Source organism: Lepisosteus platostomus, chromosome 9 (assembly GCF_059453375.1).
Source record: "Lepisosteus platostomus isolate fLepPlt1 chromosome 9, fLepPlt1.hap1, whole genome shotgun sequence".
Taxonomy (NCBI): Eukaryota; Metazoa; Chordata; class Actinopteri; order Semionotiformes; family Lepisosteidae; genus Lepisosteus; species Lepisosteus platostomus.
In genome coordinates this window covers 34,764,116-34,785,860 of record NC_142619.1, presented here as the reverse complement: position 1 = coordinate 34,785,860, position 21,745 = coordinate 34,764,116, and the positions used below count along the sequence as shown (strand labels likewise).

Sequence of the window (21,745 nt, the reverse complement as noted above, 5' to 3'; positions counted from 1 at the left end):
AAATTAGTGTGAGATAAAAGCTGCACTAAGCACCTGTTATACAAGGCCAGTAATACATTTTCTAACAACCGCTAGAGGCTCTTATTCTTAACAAGAATTGCGCATGCTCTTGTCACTACGTATCTGTACCTAGAGATATTGTACTGCATTATGGGATATCAATGACCAGGGGATGGTAAAACTAGCACATTTTTTAAGCTGGCACCAATCTTGTTATAAGGTATAGGCAGTTTGTTCTCGCTGTGTCATCGTCGGCTGTAGGGTACTTGCAGAAACGTGTCGTTACAAGTGTGATGCATTATCAAATTAATGGGAAAACTAATAAAACAGTAAAACAAGTTAAAATATGATGGACACAGTTGTACATCCAGCGTTACTACATTCCTAAATTTATTTATAAAGAAATAACAATTCACACACTGTGAATTAAATTGTTGTAATTCAGTAGAAATCTAATCGACCTCTTGTTGTAGTGAATGAGTAAACGTGGAAGAAATATTATTTTGAAATAAGTACAATTCTGTCAAGCAATGCTCATAAGTTATAACACTAAATATATAATGTCGTGAATAACGTTGTTGGAGAATGTGCCAAAACATGATTCATAGTAGGAACAGTATTGCTTTGCAAAGCCAGCTACAGTATATATACACATACAGTGCATACTGACACAAATGTATCTGTGAGGTGAAATGCAAATTCCATTCAGAAATACAATTTCAAGTGTTTTAACTTTTTACCTTTTACTCATTTAGCTGTTGTTTATGAGATCATATGCATAAGTTTTTTTCTTTCAATGCTATATTCCAGAAAATATATGTTAAACTTCACTCCATGAAAAATCACCAACACATTATAAATATAATTTTTAGTCCATTGCTTAAGTAGGTTTTGAAAGGACAACAGCAATAATCCCTTGAGGTTTGCAGGGTGCTGCAGATATATTTATCTTTTACTGTGTATTTGATTATAAGATTCCAATAATATCTACCACTGAGTGAATTATCTGGCTAACCACTTTTCAGAAGTAAAGATTAATTAAATTTGGTCCATAATCTATGGTAATTCAAAATGTTTTTAGGCTATTACTGAGATTTATTTATAGATACAGTATTCCTCATCTAGAAGCATATTTAAAAAATACCTTTTGGTAGATCACAGTATTGCTGACATTCTGTTTGAACATGAATGATATTAATACTGAAATATAATATTTCTGAAAAGGTTACTGATTATTTTGAACTATTTAAAATCTTAAGAGCTTGATTCTACTTCTGAGCAATTTGTTTAGTATGAGATAAGCAGTTTGCACTTGAAGAATTCCAAAGTGTCTTTACTGTACATAAAAACTTCAATGTTTTATGTTTAAAGTAAGTTTCTTTCTTAATTTTTTATACAGTACAGTATATTGACTGATTTAATTAGGTTCCTAAAAATGTCAATAAAATACATACAGAAAAATACTCTTTCATTCTAGAGTTTTTTAAAGGAGGATTTCTTTATACTGTATACATATTTGAGTTACAAGACTACTTTCATATCCAAGTTCTGACACTTATTCATGACACTTATTTCACTGCTTGATTTTCAACTTTAGACAAATTGTGTGCAAAATAAATCAGGAAATATCAACAAACTGTAGCTTTAAAATATCAAATATTGCAATTCATAGTTTGATGCTTATTGTGTTCAACCAGTTTAAAAAAATATTATATCTTATTCAAAATATTATAAAGAAAAAGAAGAAAACATATCACAAGAGAAGCAAACATCTGTGGTGGTACTGATAAGTATTTAAGGATTCAAATGAATAAAACTAAGTAATGGAGCTGCATCTCCATGTTCAAAATGGTCCCTATCTGTCTTTTGTCTTACCTTCATAGATACACTTGGAAGAAACATTATTTTCATCAGGATGACCCAGCATGTTTGTTGCACTACTGGATGCTGATAGTATGTGCTGTGGGGAGTGCATTTTTCAGCTCTGCATTTCCCTGACACAGAACAGCTGAACACCCAGCCATGCTGACGAAGCAGTGCCTTTTCTGCCTTCTCACTGCTGATTGTAAAACAACTACAAAGCTAATGGATTTGGGAGTGTGACTGCCATAGAAAGAGACAGGTCACATGGCCAGTCTAGTGACACTGCAAGACATGATTTCCTCTTGCTAGTAGAATAATTCTAATGTTGTCAGCTCAGTGAGCATGATGATGCTGCCAAAAGCCGAGTGGGATCTGGCTTCTTGTCCCCGGAGCACAGCCTGAAGAAGGAAGAAGTGGTGTGGTAGGTTGGTGTATTCAGTATGTAAATATGTTATTCACTGAACAATCTTTCTCCAGCCTGCAGCCAGACAGTTATCAAATAGACTTCAGCCTTAAAATTGGACAATTCCAGCAGCTGTTGCCTTGGTAATATAATAAAACAAAGCACTGTCAGGAGCAGGGAAGACTGACTTCATTCCTAGGACACAGAGAATTGATAAATTAGTGCTATTACATTTTGCATGTGTTAATGTGGAATAATCTTTTAAACACTTGACAACATATTTTTAATTTCCTTAAGACCCAGAAATTGCTAGAAACGAGAAACTTCTGTTGTATGCTGGATTGAAAAAATGAAAATGCATTTCCTGTAATGCTAGTCAGCTGTTTGTCTATTTTTGTTGGTCACTTGAGCTAAAGAGCATTTCTTAAGGTAGACCAAGGACAGAAAAATAATGTGAGGGATTTAGAGAAACTGTTATTTACCCCTCTTACTATACATAAAATAATAATAGTAATAGTTATTGTTAAATTATTGATATATCATTTATTTAACCAATCGTGCAATTAGTTAAACTATGTGTGCAGTATTTGGTATGTTAAAAATATTGTTTCTTGACATATTTAACTATCAAGAGATATGTGTTAAGAATCTAAGATACTGTGTTCATTATGGATTACCTTCATATTCACAGATAGACAAGGGTAATGCACAAATGAGTTAAGACTGTTAAGAAAAGAACTGGGATTAAGTGAGAGCTACACATCCTTTTATAGTAATTTGGTATGAATTCAGTTGTTTAGGTCTGTTAATTTAATTTTATGTTCATTTAAACTGTCAAAGTTGGATATTCCTTTTAGGCCGGGAATGTATTTTGTTGCTCCTCTACAAAGAAATTCAAGGACAACAATCATTTTTGTATCAGAATTGTAAAAATATTCTAAATGAAGTCATACAAGTGTAACATATTACCCTTTGCTTAAAAATCTATGCTTTTAACTATACTGTACTACTATTGCTATTTCAGAGTCTAGATTAATGATATAAATTAGGAAGAGCAGTAGTTCAGACTCAGATGTCTATTGCCATACAACTGCCATTTTACATTGGAAGTAAGGGTTATTGGTCTACAATTACTTGGGTTAGTTTTGTCACAGTTGGAATAGTTTTACTAATGACCTATGAACAACATCCCTAAAATTGTGTTCATCTTAAGTGCTTCTGGTACCTGTAACTCTCATGTCTTTTCTGTACTAAAAGTATATAATCTAAAGCTCTGCCTTTCCTCACCCTGAAGCATGCAGTTGATTTCTCCCATGATAAAAACTGTAGTGAAATATTTAATACAGAAGCCATCATCCTTTTATTTTCTAAATGTTTTCCATTTTTATGCCTGAGAGACATTACTTCATGGTTAACTAGTGTTTTGTTGTGGTCATATTGAAAACATATTACCTGTCTTCCATTTCAGTAGAATTTTCTCTCTTTCTAATACCCGTTTTTACTTGAACTAACTGTACTTGAATCATTCTTAAAGTGCTTTGTTTCACTGTATATTTTTTCTTATTTGATTTATTTAACCATTTGGACAACTGTTTTTGTGATTTGCTTGCTTTTGGAATGTGTTTTGTTTCCGTGTTTCAAGCAGAATATTTTTAAACTGTTGCTGTCCTTTCTCATTTCACATTTGTATCCCATTCCATTTCTGCTTTCCTGAAATTATGAATCTTTATTTTCGACTTTGCATGTCTTGTATAGTACGTTTGACATTTGTATCTTGCTAATATTTGCTATATTTGGCTAATATTTAAAGAAATCTACTATGTTTACTGTGTGATGTTTAGTTTATGACTGCAGGGTCAGCTGTGCTGTCCTTTTAAAGCTAATATGGGATCTGCTGGTGTTCACCAGTTTTTATTCAAATGGACAGCAGATATTCCCTTGGAAAAAGCATACAGTATTTAGTTTAATAGACAATGTCTACTATTTTATTATCAAAACAGGACATTATTTCTTCAGCTGCGAATACAAAACATATACAAAATTATACACTTGAAAATAAGAAAAAAAGTTTAAGAAAACTATAATTGAACTTTAATGACATATTTATCCCATTATTTTTCTAAAAAATATAAATATTGTTTCCTAGCCATTATGTTAGTGATTATTGTAATAATCCAAGGCTAAATGTCCAACCACTTGTGTGGTGAAGTAATAACATCTAATACTTGATACAGGAGATATTTTCTGTAACAATGCCCAGTCTGCCCACAACATGCATGTCCTCCTTTAAGGTGATTTAATAAGTGAACACCTTAAATTTGAGTAGTTTGTTGTATGCAGTACAGATCTGTACTAGGCTGTACTTCAAATGGCATTCTCCCAACTGTTCTTCTTTCTATAGCCCTTTTTCTGATATTAGAAAGTGTTTATAGCACGGTCCTGGGCAAGCCTCCATTGTTGTAATTTGGCATAAATATACTGACGTCACCATGTGTTATTTTAGTTTACTCAAAATCAGAATGCTGTGAATGCCCTGCTAAAGGACACATTGTCAAAACATACAGTATATGAGAGATAGGTACCAAAAACACAACCAACTTTCTTGGTCTAAAAATATAGATATTAGGACATGTACTTCACTTAATGCTAAAAGATATTTAAAGGAGTATAAGAACGCCAAATCAAGAGAAGGAAGGATTAGATTGTGTTTAGTTTGAAAAGGAAATTAGTTCTTAAAAGCAGCCAGGGTATTTGATTTAGTTGCCTAAGTAACAGCATGAGGTTCCCTCCATGACCACAACTTTTGGAAATATTCAAATACTTAATTTAATAAAGAATTGATGTTTTAAGATGTTTATTTATAGTTTTTAGTCCTGAAAAGAAACCAAGCTGTTAATATTGTTCCTTATATTTGGCTGTTTTGAAAAGAAAAGCAAACATACAAAATCATAAAACATTGCGAGGCAAACAGAACATTTTTAATCCATATAATAATCTTAGCCATTATAACTATTATAAAATTAGCAAATAACCGAATGTGTTAATTCTCAAAGTCTCAGATTGTATTTCTCCCCTTTTACTCTATAGATAGACTGGTCGCCTAAATGGAAACGGGAATGGAAATTGCCGGAAGATTCCGTTATTATTTCCAGCATCCCTGGTCTCGTTTAATTGTTGCCTATCTGGTGACCTTCTTCAACTTCCTAATATTTGCTGAAGATCCTGTTTCACACAGCCAGACTGAAGCCCATATGATAGTAGTGGGCAACTGTTTCTCCTTCATTGTGAATAAGTACCCTGGAGGAGGATGGAATGTCCTGAAAGTGCTGATGTGGCTAATGGCCATAATCACTGGTCTGTTTGCAGGAAAGTTCATCTTTCATCAACAGCTCTTCGGTAAGTTTTTTTTATAAACTAGTGAAAGAAGTGTCTCTTCCACAACACTAAAAATGATTTTTTTAAAGATTTATTTGCAAGCAACAGATTATGTATTATCTTTATCTTAAGAATGATCAGTGAAAACATAAAGGGGATTTACTTTGAATACATATTCAGTATATATCCATTGCAGTGGTGCAGTGTCATTACAGTATTAAATAATATGATTTACACTATGATTTTGATAGTGTTGAAAATAATGTCTTGATTGTGTAAATAAATTAAATTATTTTCATTTTCTTAACAAATTGTAGTAAAATCCCAGACTGTTACTTTTCAAGTGTATGATTGTTTAGCTCATGTTAATCCAGTAAAATTGATGTATCACATGTAAAACCTGTCCAGTGAGAAGGTTTATAGTGTAGTGACAACAGCAGAAAATTAATACAATCATTATCCCCAACAGAAATAAAATTTGTTCAAGCAAAAGACAATCACAAATAGCAAAACAATTTTAGAACTTAAATGATTAATGGGAAGCAAAGTGCTGCAGTGGTTAGCATTGCTGCCTCATAGCGCTGCAACCCTGGGTTCAATTCCTGGCTTGCTATCTGCATAGAGTTTGTGTGTTCTCTCCATGTTCAAGTAGGTTTCCTTTTCCTCTCACAGTCCAAAGGCATACTGCTAGATTAATTGGCTTCTAGGAAAATTGGCCCAAGTGTGAGTATGTGTATGTTTGTCTTTGTGTGCCCTGTGATAGACTGGCATCCCATTCAGGGACTATCCTGTCTTGTACCTTTTGTTTACTGGGACCCTGTATTGGATACAGTGATAAGAAAATGGATGGAAGCTCATATGGAATGGACCCTGCTCAAATGGAATAACACCAAATGTATATATACAGAAAGGATATGCAATAAGTAAAATTCCTTTTTAGTCTTAGAGTTATTTAGTCTATGGACACCTATTCTTCTGTTGGTGGTGTTCACTGACACATGCATGTCATTTTGCCGGACTATTTAATAATCCAGATTGTAAAGGGGGTCAAATTCAAATTCAAGCTCTTTAATGCACCTCACTGTAGGCCTCTGACTATGCTGAAAAAAGGACTTTCTCATTTTGTAGAATAAAGCTAGAGAAACATTCACCTTATTATTAATGTGATAACATTACAGTTATAAATGAGAGAAGGCCTTTTGGCCCGTATATTTAATCAGTTAACAAGTAGCCAAGTGACTACAGGGTCTCATTCAATTTCTTCTTTAAAGACATCAGGGCTGTACCAGATTCCCACACCTCATTGTGTAAAAAGTGATTCTTTTTAAATGGTGTTCCTCATAGCTTCTCTTTGTTTCTTCTGGTCTATGTTCCACAATTGATTCTGAAGATGTCTGATGGGTTTCTTTTGTCAAGAAGTGAAAATGTTCTTTTATTGTCTCAGAGCAGGACATTCATTTAAATCCTACAGTATAAAGTATCTCATTAATGGATCTGGGAATGGTCCCCCCAGACCAACAATATTTTTTGTAACATGGTGACCGAAATAGTACACATTATTCTATGTGAATTATTACTAGTGTCTTCAACATACTGTATAATCCCTTGTGAGTGTGAGACCCATGAATAGATTTTGTCAAATGGGTTAAACACGCATTCAATGTCAGAATATTGTTGCATAATTGTAACTTTTAACTGTAACATTATGTTTGCCTTTCTTATGGCTTCCCCACTTTGTCTAGAGAAGAAAAATGCAGAGAATAAGCATAAACACTTAAGAATTTTTTTATGGGTAACTTATTCAAGCTCAGTGTTTCTAATGTTTTACTTATTGTTTGTATTTCTGCTATCTGCATGTAACATCTATGACACTGTGCATCCATTGATGGCTTGCAGAACATTGTTGCACTTGCTACTGTTTAGCAGTCCACTTAGACAATATTAAGGATCCAATCAACATCCTGAAGTATTGTTGTCTTCATCCTGCTGACACCTGAACATGACCTGAACTTTTTGGGTGTTAGTTATGATTGGACATTTTCAATCTATTTAATCTGATAGATGTGTGCATATTCATGGAGACTATACTAAACAAAAATCAAATCCTCCTCTCCTGTAAAGCACGTAATTCATTAATTCACCTTAGTTATTAACTCTGTTGTAGAGAAAGGTACTAGTTCTGCCATCAGATTGTTGGGAAAAAATGAGTAAAAATAAACAAATGTAATATTAACATAATGATAAGACAATATGACAGTTGACATGCAGCATAGGTTAAATTAAGCCTCCTGGTATTGAGAGGTCTTTTGATGCTTTGCACTCAACTGTAGGCAATGTGTTGTCAACTATTTGATTGAATGCATACTCTTAGGCTATGTGTGCTTAGAATATATTGTCTTAGGAGGGACGCACGTGCTGAACTCATCTCTTTCTAGGTCACATCTCCTGTATTACTCATTCCTGTTCCAGACATATAACCAAATGATTAATTTAGCCTTTTGCTGAGCACCGTTTTAGATAAAGGTCAGAGAGTACCTGCCTTCAGTGTGTGATTCTGTAAACATCTCCTTGAAAACCTATGACAAAAACACGCTTAATAGAATCCACATTTCAGTGAGACTTTTTTTGCATCATCTTCTGTTAAAATACTTAATTAAAGATAAATATTATCTCAAAATATTAATGATTCTTTGGGCATAGAATGTTTATATATGTTGTTCTCTGGTGTTAAGCCACATGTAGAAATTTTGTAAGCACAAATTCTTACTTGTGTTAGAAACCTAAATTACAAACATTATTTACTGTATGTAAACTGACATTTTGCAAATAATGTTTCTGCATTAAAGTGGTTGGTTTCAGAGTAAAAACCTTATTTATTTACAGAGTTAAAACAATATTTAGCCTTACAATGGTGTGAGGTTGGTTTAATTGTTTTTCTTACTGTATGTTGTAGTCTTTTATGTGTTTGTTGATGTGTTAGACTAAGCATGTGTGACTTTGAAGAAGTTTGTATTGGTGAGGGGTTCGAGGAACTCAAAGTCACAACTGATAGTATATTGTTACAGGTTATGGTAGATGACTATGGAAGTGTTAACATTTCCACTTCATAGAGCTTCAAACCAAAGAATACTTAGTTGTGCTGGGTGGGAAACACACTGATCAAAAAAAATCTTCTGGTTTATCTTAGTTAATTAGTTCTGTGTAAATGATTAAGAGTGTCTAAAGAATAAAAGACAGAGAACAGAACTTGAGAGGGGAGAAAACAGGATGACACAAAACATAAAGTATTTTTTAGAAAAGTGAGAGAAGTTCCTATAAATTCGGTGGCATTCGAGTTTACCATGAGAGAAAATTAACTATAGGTTGTATTATATTTGGTTTAAAAGGAAAAAGTAAAGGTTCATCCATGCTGAAACGGGAAGAAAAGAAAAGGGCTGGAAGAAAGCCTTCTTCATGTGTGAGAAAGAGAGGGAAGTCAGCAGCTTACAAAGCATGAGTGAACAAAAGTCGGGAGTGGAGAGGAAGCGAGAGCAGGAGAGAAGCAGAGGGGATACTCAGGTGGTGTGAAGTTGAGAGAAGTTCAGGGCTTGGTTTTGGAAATCCATGTCATCGCTGCAGGGTTATTGGAGCCTGAGGAACTGTGAAAAGGGGAGATAATTTTTAGTATGTATGGGGAAAATGAGCTGTACAGGAGATAGCCGTGTGAATCTGTGGGTTTGTAGACAGAAGTAGTGAGTCTTGGATGGTTAATGGATAGATTTATGTCTAGAAATGGAAAAGTAGTGGAAGATAAGTTAACTGTATATTTGAGGGATGGGTGGAAGTTGATGAAGCGATGCAGGAAGTGTTTTAGCTGATCGTTAAAGCATGTGGCGGTCATCAATGTATCGCCTGTAGAGATGAATCTGCTGATGAAAAGATTATTGAATGAGAAAGCATTCATTGTGAGGACCAATTCCACAAGACGTACAAGAGTGTGGGTGGGTTGATCAAGCACTGTACGTTTGTCCAGCGTGTGCTTGAGTGCTTTAAGACCATCATTGTGGGGGAATGACAGTGTATAAGGATGTGATGTTCATAGTAAAAATGTAACATTCTGGGCCCTGAAACCGGAAATCGTTAAAAGGTTGGAGAGCATGGTTGGTATCCTTGATATATGAAGGAAGCTCTTCAAGCAGTGGTTTCATAAGGCTTTTGAGAAAGATGTGAGTTGTATGCCAGTTGCATGTCAGTTAGGCAGAAGTGTTGGTTAGTTGTCTGGAGGCTTCTTCGATATATAAGTCTTTTTGCTACACCACAGCAGCGCTGCCTTTGTCCACTGGTTTGATGACAATATCATCTCTATTCCTGAGAGATTGGAGTGCCTAAATTTCTGCTTGGGTGAGGTTAGACCTGTGTTTCTTGGGTGTGGAAAGGGTCTTGGGAGCTTGATTGTTGCATTGATTAATGAAGTAATCTACTGACAGAAAACAGCCAGAAGGGGGAGTCTAACAGCTCTGTTTAGGATTGGTATTTTTAATGACGTCGATAAACAGGTGGTCAACTCTCGGTGAAGAGTCATCAGCAAAATGTGCTCTGAGCCAAATCCTGCAGTAAAAGCGGTTGAGGTTGACTTGGGTTTGGGGAATATCCAGCATCTTGGGGACTGGTACAAAACTGAGGCCTTTGCTGAGATGAGATTGCTCATCCTGTGAAAGGGAAAGGTGTGAGGGCATAATAACAACACAATTAGGATTCGTGGGGGTGTTGATGTCTTTTTTTCTGTAGAAGATGATTGAGTTTTCTGTCCTTTTCTGCAGTGAGGCACTGATAGGTTTTGGAGCTGGAAGATCAGATGAGGTTGGTTATCTAGGTCAGTTAAAGAAATACACTGTATCCTCATATGGTCCTTTTTTAAAATATATTTCTGTTTCATTTATAAGGGAAATATGTTGAATATGTTGAATATGACTGTTCTTGCCTACAATTACTATGTGTGGCACAAAGCAAAAACAATATTCTTTGGTTGTACAGTATAGGCAGATAAATTGATCTTTTCTACAGTGTTCTGTTTTTATGGAGTGGTGGTGACTGTACATTGAGTTGCTCTTTCCCCTCTACATGATAGGCCATGTTAAGCAATTAGGATAAGTAAAGTAAATAGCTATCTTTTTTCTTGTCCTTGTCCTAGGTATCACCTGGTAATTCTGGAATTATTGTCTTCATTGAATTTAAACATGTTGTCTTGTGATTTTTGTAGTGTACATAGATCAGATAAAAGGTCTGCAGCTGCCATTACATTTAGAAGCAAATGTAGGGGGCCCAGAACTATTAAGAACCTATTAAATCATTATCATGAAACATGGACACATCCATCATAAGCTTGTCAGTGTACAACATAATAGACTAAGAAAAATGATGAGGAAATATATAGATGTGGCTAGCAATTTGCAAGGAAATTATACATTTGTTCACACAGAAGTTCCAGACAGCTATAGTGACTCATTAGCATAAAGGTTTATTAATGCTATAAAGGAACAGTACTGTACATCACATTGTTTAAAGCATAACAAAACTTCAGTACCTCCAGTGGTGTTATGGCATACAATACTTACAAGGAAATCTTACAGCAACAAACAGGACAAAAAGACATCTTATGAAACTACACTACTCATCTTGTGAAACTAACAAAAATGTGACAAACACAACTAGTAAATGTCTGGTCATCAGGCAAATGGCAATACCAACCCAACAGTGGTTTTTGACAACTCTGGTGAAAAGGCTGGAGAGTATTGGCATTGATATGTCACCAAACAGATTCAGATACACTGGTCCTGTAGCTTACAGTACGTAACAGAAAGGGTATAGTAGGAATTACAAAAACAAAATGGCAAAATAACAGAAGCACCTATAGAAGACATAACACAGACAGTTTTCCTTTGAAGAGAGCGATAGTTGAAAACTCTCATGGTCAGAATCTGGTAAGAACCACACATTGTTCACACCATAACTAATTATGTCAACTATCATGTGAAACTAGTTCATACAGTATGACCTGTAGAAAATATTGTGGAAATATGAGGGAATTGAGCACACTCCTTGGATGTTACCATGATAACTTCACATTTCTTAGTGACTGCAAGCATATTATTCATTTTATGGAATAAGAACAGATTAGTTATTCCGCTTTTAGTTTTTTCCACAAGATTAGTGCACTTTTACCTATGTTGCACATCTGTCAAAAATTTAATAACAACCTTCACTTTTTCCACACACCTTTTTCTATGCAGATTGGTAAATACTAATTTGTTTCATGATTCCACTTAATGTAATGATACTGTGCTTTCGTTGTCTTTCCATGAAAACACATACAAAGCGCACTTCAGGATGAAATTAAAAGTTTTAATGCATTCATATAACATTTTCATCATTAGGTCATATAAATCTAAAAATTAAATTTATAATTCAAAACTCTTATTTTTCATCATTATAAAATATTTTTGACTATATAAAACAATTTTAAACTTGAGAGATACAGCTTTGCATAACATTTGAAGATTTAGTCTTTTCATAAAAATAGCATAAATTTAATTTTGCAACACCACTAAAGCAATGGGAACTTCTCTTAAATGATTCAGATTTATTTTTGCTGAATAGACATTTTGGAGATTTCATTGTGAAAAGACACAATGCAATTTATGGTATAGTACATCACTAGAAATCGTTTACAATGGAAGCAGGTGACTGATTCTTTTCCAACTTGGAGCAAATGTATGGACATCTTTAAAGGCACTTTAACATTTAATGTTTTCGGTATGATGCAATATGTTAAGATTAAAACTATTAAAAGCAGAGAAGTAGTGGGTTTGACATTGATCGAAACTCACAGTGGCCTTAACATATACTGTACTTATTGGATTAGCAGCAGTATAGCAGTTAATGCAATTATGCACTTAAATGGTATACTGATTCCATTTATTCATTTTCTAACCCCTTTATCCAATACAGGGTGAGCTGGTGTCATATCCAATTCATTATTCCCTGGAAATCTACTGTATGTCATCCGAAATGCGCACACTCTGCTAAAATCTTTCTTTCTTCCACTTTCAGGGACGCATTATTTTCCCCATCATCCCAATATTAAATTATTTTATGTAACACATAAGGACAAAAGATGCACATATCCTTTTTATGCTTTCTATGAGGCTCTGATAATTTGTGAAAAGAGAAATTAAACTTTCATTCATGCGGTGGAGGTAAAAGGTTTTACATTACTCAGATCCATAACAAACACATTAAATACACTGAGAAAATGCTAAAAACACCCACAAAGAATGGACCCCTTTTTATCCATACCGTAATTAACTAATATGCACTCAGTCCCTCTGGATATCATTCGTTTCTGGAAAGTTTTGAGGAACATGTGTGCAAAAATGTAAACATCTGTATGTCGGAAGGGATACAGATTTCCAGGGGATACTGAATTGGATACAACACCTGGATATCTTTCGAGTACAAGCTTTAAAATCACCGAAAATGGTCATTTCTTACTAGAATTATGTGTCAATTATACAATCTAAATCTTTAAATCTGCCACATATCCATGTAATGATTTCCATTTTTAGGCAAGTTTTTCAAGGTTAGAAACTAATTTGTTGTTTTTTTCATGTAAGTGTTATATTGGTTTAAAATGTGTGAACTGTTTAATGCTAATTGCACATGTAAAATGGGTACAATTATATTAATCAGCTTATTTATAGACATCTATTTATTAATAGACATCACTATAATCACTATACTGTACATTTATGTTCTCATATCTGACTCCCTGCCAGTGTTTGATTAAATTTTCTAATAGTAAAATGAAGTACATTGCACTTTTGTGTTTTCCAGGAGAATTTATGTCCTCTTGGTCCATGTTGAGATCTATTTTCATTGTTTCATACGAAGAGAATTCCTCTCAGAATTAAGAGGAATGGTGCGAAGCTACCATCTGTGGGATTATGACCGAAAGCCTCTAAAGTCTGAATCCTGCCTAAACGCTACGACACCCTAACCCAGAATTAGGTTGTCTGCAAATGATTAAGCACCTGTGAATATGTGAACCTGTGAATATGGACTTCACAGTCCATTTTAGCAAGTATTGTGGGACCCAATGTAACTGTTTTAAACAGACACAGAAATATTATGTTGAATAAACTGAATATGTAGCTAGCTGAAGAATAAAGTTCTAGGTTCCAACAAACACCATAAAATTACAATAAAACAATATTTAGCTGTCTACAGTATACACTGTAAAAAAGGACCTTTGCTATAACACTGAACAAAAAGTAAAAATTCAGTTTTGGAAAACTGTACTTAAAAAAAAAACAAGAAGTCAAACTATTAATTTCTTAAAAGTCCAGTGACTGAATGTGTAAGTAAAGAATTAAACAAATCCATAACAAGAATAAACATAGAAGGGGCCACACTTCATCCACCACTGAAGTGTACCACTCACCTGGGTCAGGAGGCAGCCAAGCACACAAGCAGCCAACTGTGCTACACCCAGCAGATAAGATACAGAAGTGAGAAATTGCTTTGCCAATTAAATTAAGGGGATACTTTAGATAGGCCAGGCTCTGCTAGACCAGATTATTTAATACCCTTCTCTTATGAACAGTGCCATGGGATTTGTAATGATCAAACAGTTAAAACCTTGGTTTATTGCATCTGAAAGACAGCATTTCCTCTAGCACAGTTTAGCAATAGTAAGGCAAAAGTTTTTGACAATTATGGTCCAGAAGGAAGAGTCCCACTGCTGTAACATCTTTTCAGTCTTTGGTTTTCCTTTAATTATATCTGTAGGTCTGGGCACCTAGTACTCCTATTTTCTTTTTTTTAACATTTCTTAATTGTGTCCTGACTTTTTGTTCACAGTTATATAACAAAAGCTGTAAGTATGTAGTGTAGGGTGATGTTTCAGAATTTTCAATGTAAGAAAAAATAGTTTATGAGTATCATTGCATGGGGTGAATCAGCAGTCTTCTTTAGTTCACTAGGCTTTTCAGTTACCCCTGCCTCAACCCTTAACATTTAACTTTAATAAGAAAATGCATGTCTTATAACTTCTAGTCTAAAATACTTTGTTTTGATAGACTTCCATGACTCAGTACATATTGTTTTTATCTTTAAAATGTCATTATAAAATTGCAGCTGAGTCATATTGAGGATAATGGCATTGTACTTGCATCTCATTTTCTGTAGTGTTCTAATCAGTCAGGATTAGAAAAGGCAGTGAACATATGTCTTCTCAGTTCCTGTAAACAGAAATCCTAATCACCGTAGCAGAATTAAAGTGTTATAGAATAAGAATTAAAGTCATAACAGGTGTTAGTGTTAATTCCAAGGTCTCTTCTAAGCTTCTTAGAAAGGACATTCAATTTAATGTTTTCACGTAATTATTTAAAATTGCTTTTATAAGCCATTCTACTTCCTTGTTTCTTTTTTATTTTACTTCCAGGTATCATTTTGTTTTAGTGAAATAATGAATGAATGTCCCTGCTAGTATCTACGATCAACATGATGGAATAGGTTGAGAATATATTTCACATGAAGCATTAAATTACTAGATGTTATCTACCTGTGATTCCCTTTCTTTTTTGGGAAGCTCAATGAGGACAAAGCGCTTAAGGCAGATAAATGAAACAGATGTATAGATACTATCAGACAAAGTCGTAATTTGACATTTAACAGATTGTATTCGTTTCCTATTCCAAAATATGAAGATTGCAATTTGTTCATAATTAAGGACGTTCTCATATTATTTCTGTAAAATAAAATTAAACGTCATCCACTTAAATAAGTTTAAGACTGTACTAATTTTTATATACTGTATAAAAACACATAAATGAAGCATGTGTATAACCCATCCATCCATCAATTTTCTAAACTCTTTATCGGTGCCGGCTGCTTAGCAAGCAGCAGGAGCAAGGCAGGATACACCATTGATGGGACTCCATCACAGGGCAGACACACAGACACAAACACAGACATGCACTCATACCAAGGGCCAATTAACCTACCAATATGGCTTAGGACTGTGTGAATAAACTGGAAGACACCTGGCACCTGGAAGAAAGTGGCGCAATCAGGTAACAACATAAAAACTCCATGCAGATAGCATTCTATGAACCGAACCCAGGGCCCCAGCACTGCAAGCCAGCAATGCTAACTGCAATGCCACTGTGACTCCATATGTATATACTACATGTGAATGTGATTTCTATGTATAAGATTTTCATTCCATAAGATGTTTTGTTGTGGTAAAGAATTTTAAATATCCATACTGAAAGTTATGGAACATGTTCTTAATACATTTATCAATAGTTCGCACTCTGTATACCCATCCTTAACACTGAATTAATTTGTTGCATGTTTAGCTCCTACTAAGATAAGTTTTCTTCTTCTTAGAAAAGAATTACAAATAAAAAAGCATTATAAATATAAAAGAATCTTGGACATACAATGAAACGTTTAACACACGTTATTATTTTTCCAACAGGGTATTCTTATATATCCCCATAAATAACTTATCCAAATATTCATACTAATAAAAAGCCCATTCAAAGGTATTCCTTCCATCTGTATGTTTTCATCATAGGATCATGAGGATCCCAGCAACCACTGTTTTATGGACAATGATTTCTAAAAATAATCTAAAAAAAATACAAGTTACAGATACATCTACAGGTATGTTCAAGTTCAAGTATATTTTCATTGTACTCATATACAGGTATATGGTATAACGAAATGCTATTAAGCTAGATCTCAGATGATAAGTAGTACAAAAAACAACTACAATTGTATAAGAAAAGAAAGAGACAACAGGCAATGTGCAAAACAACAAGAGGCAATGTGCAAATGACAACAGGCAATGTGCAAAACAACAACAGGTAACAGGTAATGTGCAAAACAACATCAGATGGGCAAAATCATACATCAACAGAATGAAATAAAGGATAGAAAATTATGGGGAGTGAGATTTCAGTAGATTTCAATGTGTGTTTGAGTTTTTGGTAAAAGAAGGCAATGTGAGGTTCAGATTGTAGGTGAGAGATGCTGGGAGTTTAATAGTTTGATAGCTCGAGGGTAAAAACTGTCTCCAAGTCTGGTAGTCTGGGCCCAAATGCTCCAGTACCGTTTTCCAGATGGTAGAGGGTCATACAGTCTGTAGCTGGGGTGTGTGGAGTCTTTGATGATGCTTAGAGCTTTCCTCAAGCACTGTCTGTCATAAATGTCCTGTATGGATGGGAGGGCAACCCCAGTGATGGACTGGGCAGTTTTCACCACCCGCTGTAGGGCTTTGCGGTCAGCAATACTGCAGTTGCCATACCACACTGTGATGTAACCTGTCAGTGTGCTTTCTGTAGTGCATCTGTAAAAGTTAGTGAGGATCTGGGGACATGTCTTAGCCTTCTTCAACCATCTTAGGAAGTACAAGTGTTGTTGTGCTTTCTTGATCAGACAGGTGGCGTTGAGAGACCATGTGAGGTCCTTGGTGATATGGACGCCAAGGAATTTGAAGTTACTGACCCTTTCCACTTCAGTCCCTTTGATGTGGATAGGGGCATGTTCGTTTTGCAGTTTTCTGAAATCAACAATCAGCTCCTTGTGTTTGCTGATGTTGAGGGTGAGGTTGTTGTCTTCATACCACGTTGTAAGGAGATTGACCTCCTCCCTGTAGGCCCTCTCATCATTGTCTGTGATCAGACCTACAACTGTGGTGTCATTGGCAAACTTGATGATGGAGTTGGTGTTGTGTTTGACCTTACAGTCGTGGGTGTAGAGGGAGTAGAGCAATGGACTAAGCACACCACCCTAGGGGACCCCAGTGTTCAGAGTTAGTGTGCCGGAGGTGTGGTTTCCAAGCCTGACAGCCTGAGGTCTGCCTGCCAGAAAGTCCTGAATCCAGTTGCAGAGGGTGATGTCGAGACCCAGTGCACTGAGTTTCTTGACTAGTTTCTCTGGAATGATAGTGTTAAAAGCTGAGCTGAAGTCGATGAATAGTAGTCTTGCGTATGTGTTCTTTTTATCCAGATGGGATAGGGCAGTGTGTATGGCAATGGAGATTGCATCATATGTGGATCTGTTGGGCCAGTAGGCAAATTGGTACAGGTCCAGTGTGTTCAGAATGTGCTTCATGACCAGCCTCTTGAAACACTTCATGATGACAGGTGTTAGTGCCACTGGTCGGTAGTCATTAAGACATGTCACTGTGGTTTTCTTCGGTATTGGGATGATGGTGGTTGTCTTGAAGCAGGTGGGGACTACAGCTTGGACCAGAGCCATGTTGAAAATGTCTGTGCTTACACCGGCCAGTTGATTGGCGCAGGCTATGAGGACGCGACTGGGTATGCCGTCGGGTCCAGCCTTGCGTGTATTCACTTTTAGCAGAGATCTCCTCACCTCATCTGCAGACAGTAAGAGCACCTGGTAGGCTGCAGAGGATGAAGCTCTGTTAATTGGTTCTGTGTTGCTGGTTTCAAACTGAGCATAGAAGGTGTTGAGCTCGTTAGGCAGGGAGGCATCATGGGCAGATGCACAGATGTTCTTCCTCTTGTAGTCTGTGAGGGCCTGTATACCTTGCCATATGCGCCTTGGGTCATTAGTGGTGAAGTGTTCCTCTAATTCCTGTTTGAGTGTGTTTTTTGCATTTTTAATACCATTGTTTAGATTGATCCTGGCTGACCTTAGTTCTGATTTATTGCCTGATTTGAATGCTGCATCCCTTGCTTTGATTAGGATGCGAACCTCACTTGTTTCTGGTTAGGAAAAAATCTTATTTCAATATTGTATATTGATATGTGTACAGAAACCCTTTAAACTCAGTTTTTCCTTCATAGTCTGCTTTCATAAAGATAGAAACATCTGTTTTGGACTCAATATTAGAATCACAGTTTACCAGTGGTTCTATGGTATAAGCCTTCCTCATTTTTTTATGTTTGTTTGAAAATACTAGATCAGTCCAGGCATTCCCTCTAGTAGGTACTGCCACAGACTGAGCAAGAAAGCTTTCATTTTCATGCATGACATTTTAATTTTCTTTTCAGATGTCCCTCATGTTGTGAAGCAAATTAAAATGTCCTATGATGATGGCAATTATGATGATGATTACTATAATAAGATTCAAAACCATTTTCAAGTTTACATCATTTCCTGATTTCATTAATTAAATAATAATTACTACCTTTTCCAAGATGCATACTTTTCTGATTATATAAGATGATATCATCAACCACTTCCAAGTGGCTCAAAAATGTAAAAATGCTTGCTTGTGGACAAGGTGAGCTCTCTGATCATGGATTTGAGCCTGGGAAACATCATTAGCTACGTGCAGCATACAATAGGATCAATGGCACCAAGGCTAGGATGGGATTAGTGAGTCAGGGCTCTAAGCAACAGTGACTCCTGCAGCATGCTGTGTTGTGTTGTCTGTGAGGGATGTGACTCTCCTCCAATCAGTGCTGAATCTCTAATTGCCAATTGCATGTCAAAAGACAAGTGACTCAAAATGTAGTGGGTCACAGGAGTTTGACTATATTTCTCCATTCTCTCCTGTGTGAGGTCACAGAAATCATTTGTCACACCCTCTGCAGCCAGAGGGCACTCCTTCTCTGTCCTGTCCCTAGTTTCCGGTCTGCAGTCCTTCCTGTCCCTCTCTTTCCCTTGGGCTATATATTTCCGGGTCTTGCATTCTGTCCTCGCTCAGCATTGACGTTCGGATGTCCTGAGACCCGCCTAGCACAAGGGCGCCCCACGTCCGCTCCCTGAGGGCATTGGTTTCTATATGGCATTCCTGAACTCTTTGCACTAATGAGCCCGGGCCTTTTTCCCGTCTCGCCGCTACGCATATGGGTCTTTTTCCGCTCTCCTGCTCCCCACGGTTAGTCCCTTTGGACGTCCGTGACATCATTGAAGCATTTTTGGAAAGTTAGAGGAGAAGTTAGGCTGAAGGCTTCTCTTGTGATAAGAAATAAAGAAATCTAAATATGTAGAGAATCTCAGAAAATGCTCTGAACACTTCAACATAAGTGTTGAGACTACCTGCATGCTGTCACCACATAGAACACAGCACTGGGGGGTTTATATAACAGCTAGAGAAGTTTGAAACCCTTATTTAATTTTAGAAGAATGGTTTTATACTAGTAGGAATAATCAATAGATGTGATTTCATAGTAGTTCATTATTATACTAAATAACTGTCAAATATTTTTTTCAGTTTCAAGTATAACTAGAGGCACTTGAGATCTTTGTTCTCTGGCTCAGATTTGGTAGAAGAGTAATAAATTAGGAAAACTGAGATAAACAATATAATATAAATAATAAAATACACTATTCAATACAACATAGATTCAAAGTAAATTTACTTTATTTTTCCAACAAGGAGTCTCAGAGGCCTACATCGTGACCAACCAGAAACAGCCCCAGACTGATACCAAGTTTTCAAAATCTTGTATAATACCTGACCAAAACAAGAGATAAACCTGCCATCTAAAACAAACAGAAAACAACCTATAGTTAAAACTCTCTCTATAAATCCAGATGCTACAAAGCAAATGTGACCATAACTTCATACTTAGAAAAATCCATCCAGTAACCAGGAGAGACCGTTTTTAACCAAAGGATTCTTTATAAGGGAAATCAGAGTTTTCTGAAACAACAGAATGGTAAGTTCTTTTAACAAAGTTCAAATACTTAACTTGAATCTGGTCTTTACAAATGATCTGAACAAGGACTTCCTGCCTTGCACCAAACTCTGTTTCCCTCGCTCTAGCTCTCTCCTCTGTCTACGTGTCTTTTTTATCCTATGTTTCGGGCCTGTTGATGAATCTTTTTACCAAGAGCTTAGTTAACCAGAAGATTGATCTATGTGTTTTAGATCCCCTACAATGCAGGAAGATCTCAAACTCCTCACCAAACACCTCAGTTCCTACTGTACTTCTTTCTTTGAAGCTCCCAAGAACTGCAGCTCTTGACAATATCCAGATGTAAACCATAGCCTTTAGTTTCTTTGACACCTCAAAAGCCTCTTCTACATAACGTACAGTATTCCCCACTGACTTGATTTATGCATGAATAATGCTAAAAAAAAGCTTCCTGATTTGCATTCAGCTATTCATACTGGTGTTTTGTTGTAACAATAGAAGAAAAATTAATTACATAAGTATTTGAGATTAATAAGACTAAATAAAGCTCTTTAAACTGGTTATTGTATAGAATTATGGATATGTAACTGTTCAATTAAGGTGATAGGATTTATTTATTAAAAGTAATTTTGCCTCGAGTAATCTCTTCTAAAACTTTATAAATATTTTCACACTGTGGTCAATATACACTGTGTAGTTCAGAAACTTTACTGGTGCACAACATGATTCTATTTCATTTTTATATCAAAGACTTTGCAAACATCTCTAACTGAGGACGGGTCACAAACTGTAAATTGCCCAAGGGCTCTCTACAGGCTGACAATAGATCAGAAATATAAAACAGAAGAAACGGAGTGTTTAAAACTGACAATATAAAGCTGACATTTATATCTTCCAAGATGAAGCTGGTCAATGTCCCAAGGCAAAGAATTGGCCTCTTGTTTAATGTTCATTTCAGTTTCAGGGAAATTAAGTTTTCTTCTGGTTTTTGGATTGAATATAGAACTCCTGACTTAATAAATGTGAACTCCTGTATGAACATTTGTTGAGGGTTAGAATCTTCTTAGTATATGCAATCTTTAACACTCCCCAGATTACTACGGACTGTACTGCACTATTCTGATCTGCAGTGTCACTGTATCTCCTGCCTGTATGCATTTTCTTCCACAGCTTGATTAATAATCTACAGTAGTTCAGGTGGGTAGCTGTGTCAGCATGCGTAGGCTGCAAAGGAACAAGTAATAGGTTTATTCCATGCTGAAAAAAAGAAGAAAGAAAACACAATGTTTTGGCCGTGGAGCCTTCTTCATGTGTGAGAAAGACAAGGCAGAAAGCAAAGGTAATATAGCTGGAGGACAAAGGCTGGGAGAGAAGAGGAGTGAGATGCGAGAGGATCTTGAATGAGTCTTGAATGAGTGTGGTGTTAGATGTGTATAAC

The 21,745-nt window shown here is 35.9% G+C and overlaps 1 protein-coding gene across 2 annotated transcripts in view; it reads left to right on the top strand.

Moving 5' to 3' along the window:
• Positions 1-75: 75 nt before the first annotated feature.
• The window catches only part of tmem117 (transmembrane protein 117), a 374,724-nt gene continuing 353,054 nt past the window's right edge, over positions 76-21,745 (top strand). Inside the window, exons 1-3 of one of the 2 annotated variants that reach the window (XM_088644793.1) lie at positions 76-220; positions 1,884-2,284; positions 5,354-5,662. In XM_088644793.1, coding sequence (XP_088500919.1) covers positions 5,371-5,662 — 292 coding nt within the window. In that variant the 5' untranslated portion in view covers positions 76-220; positions 1,884-2,284; positions 5,354-5,370. Of the gene's footprint in view, positions 221-1,860; positions 2,285-5,353; positions 5,663-21,745 lie in introns of those variants that run through there. The other variant, XM_088644794.1, reaches the window with a different exon arrangement.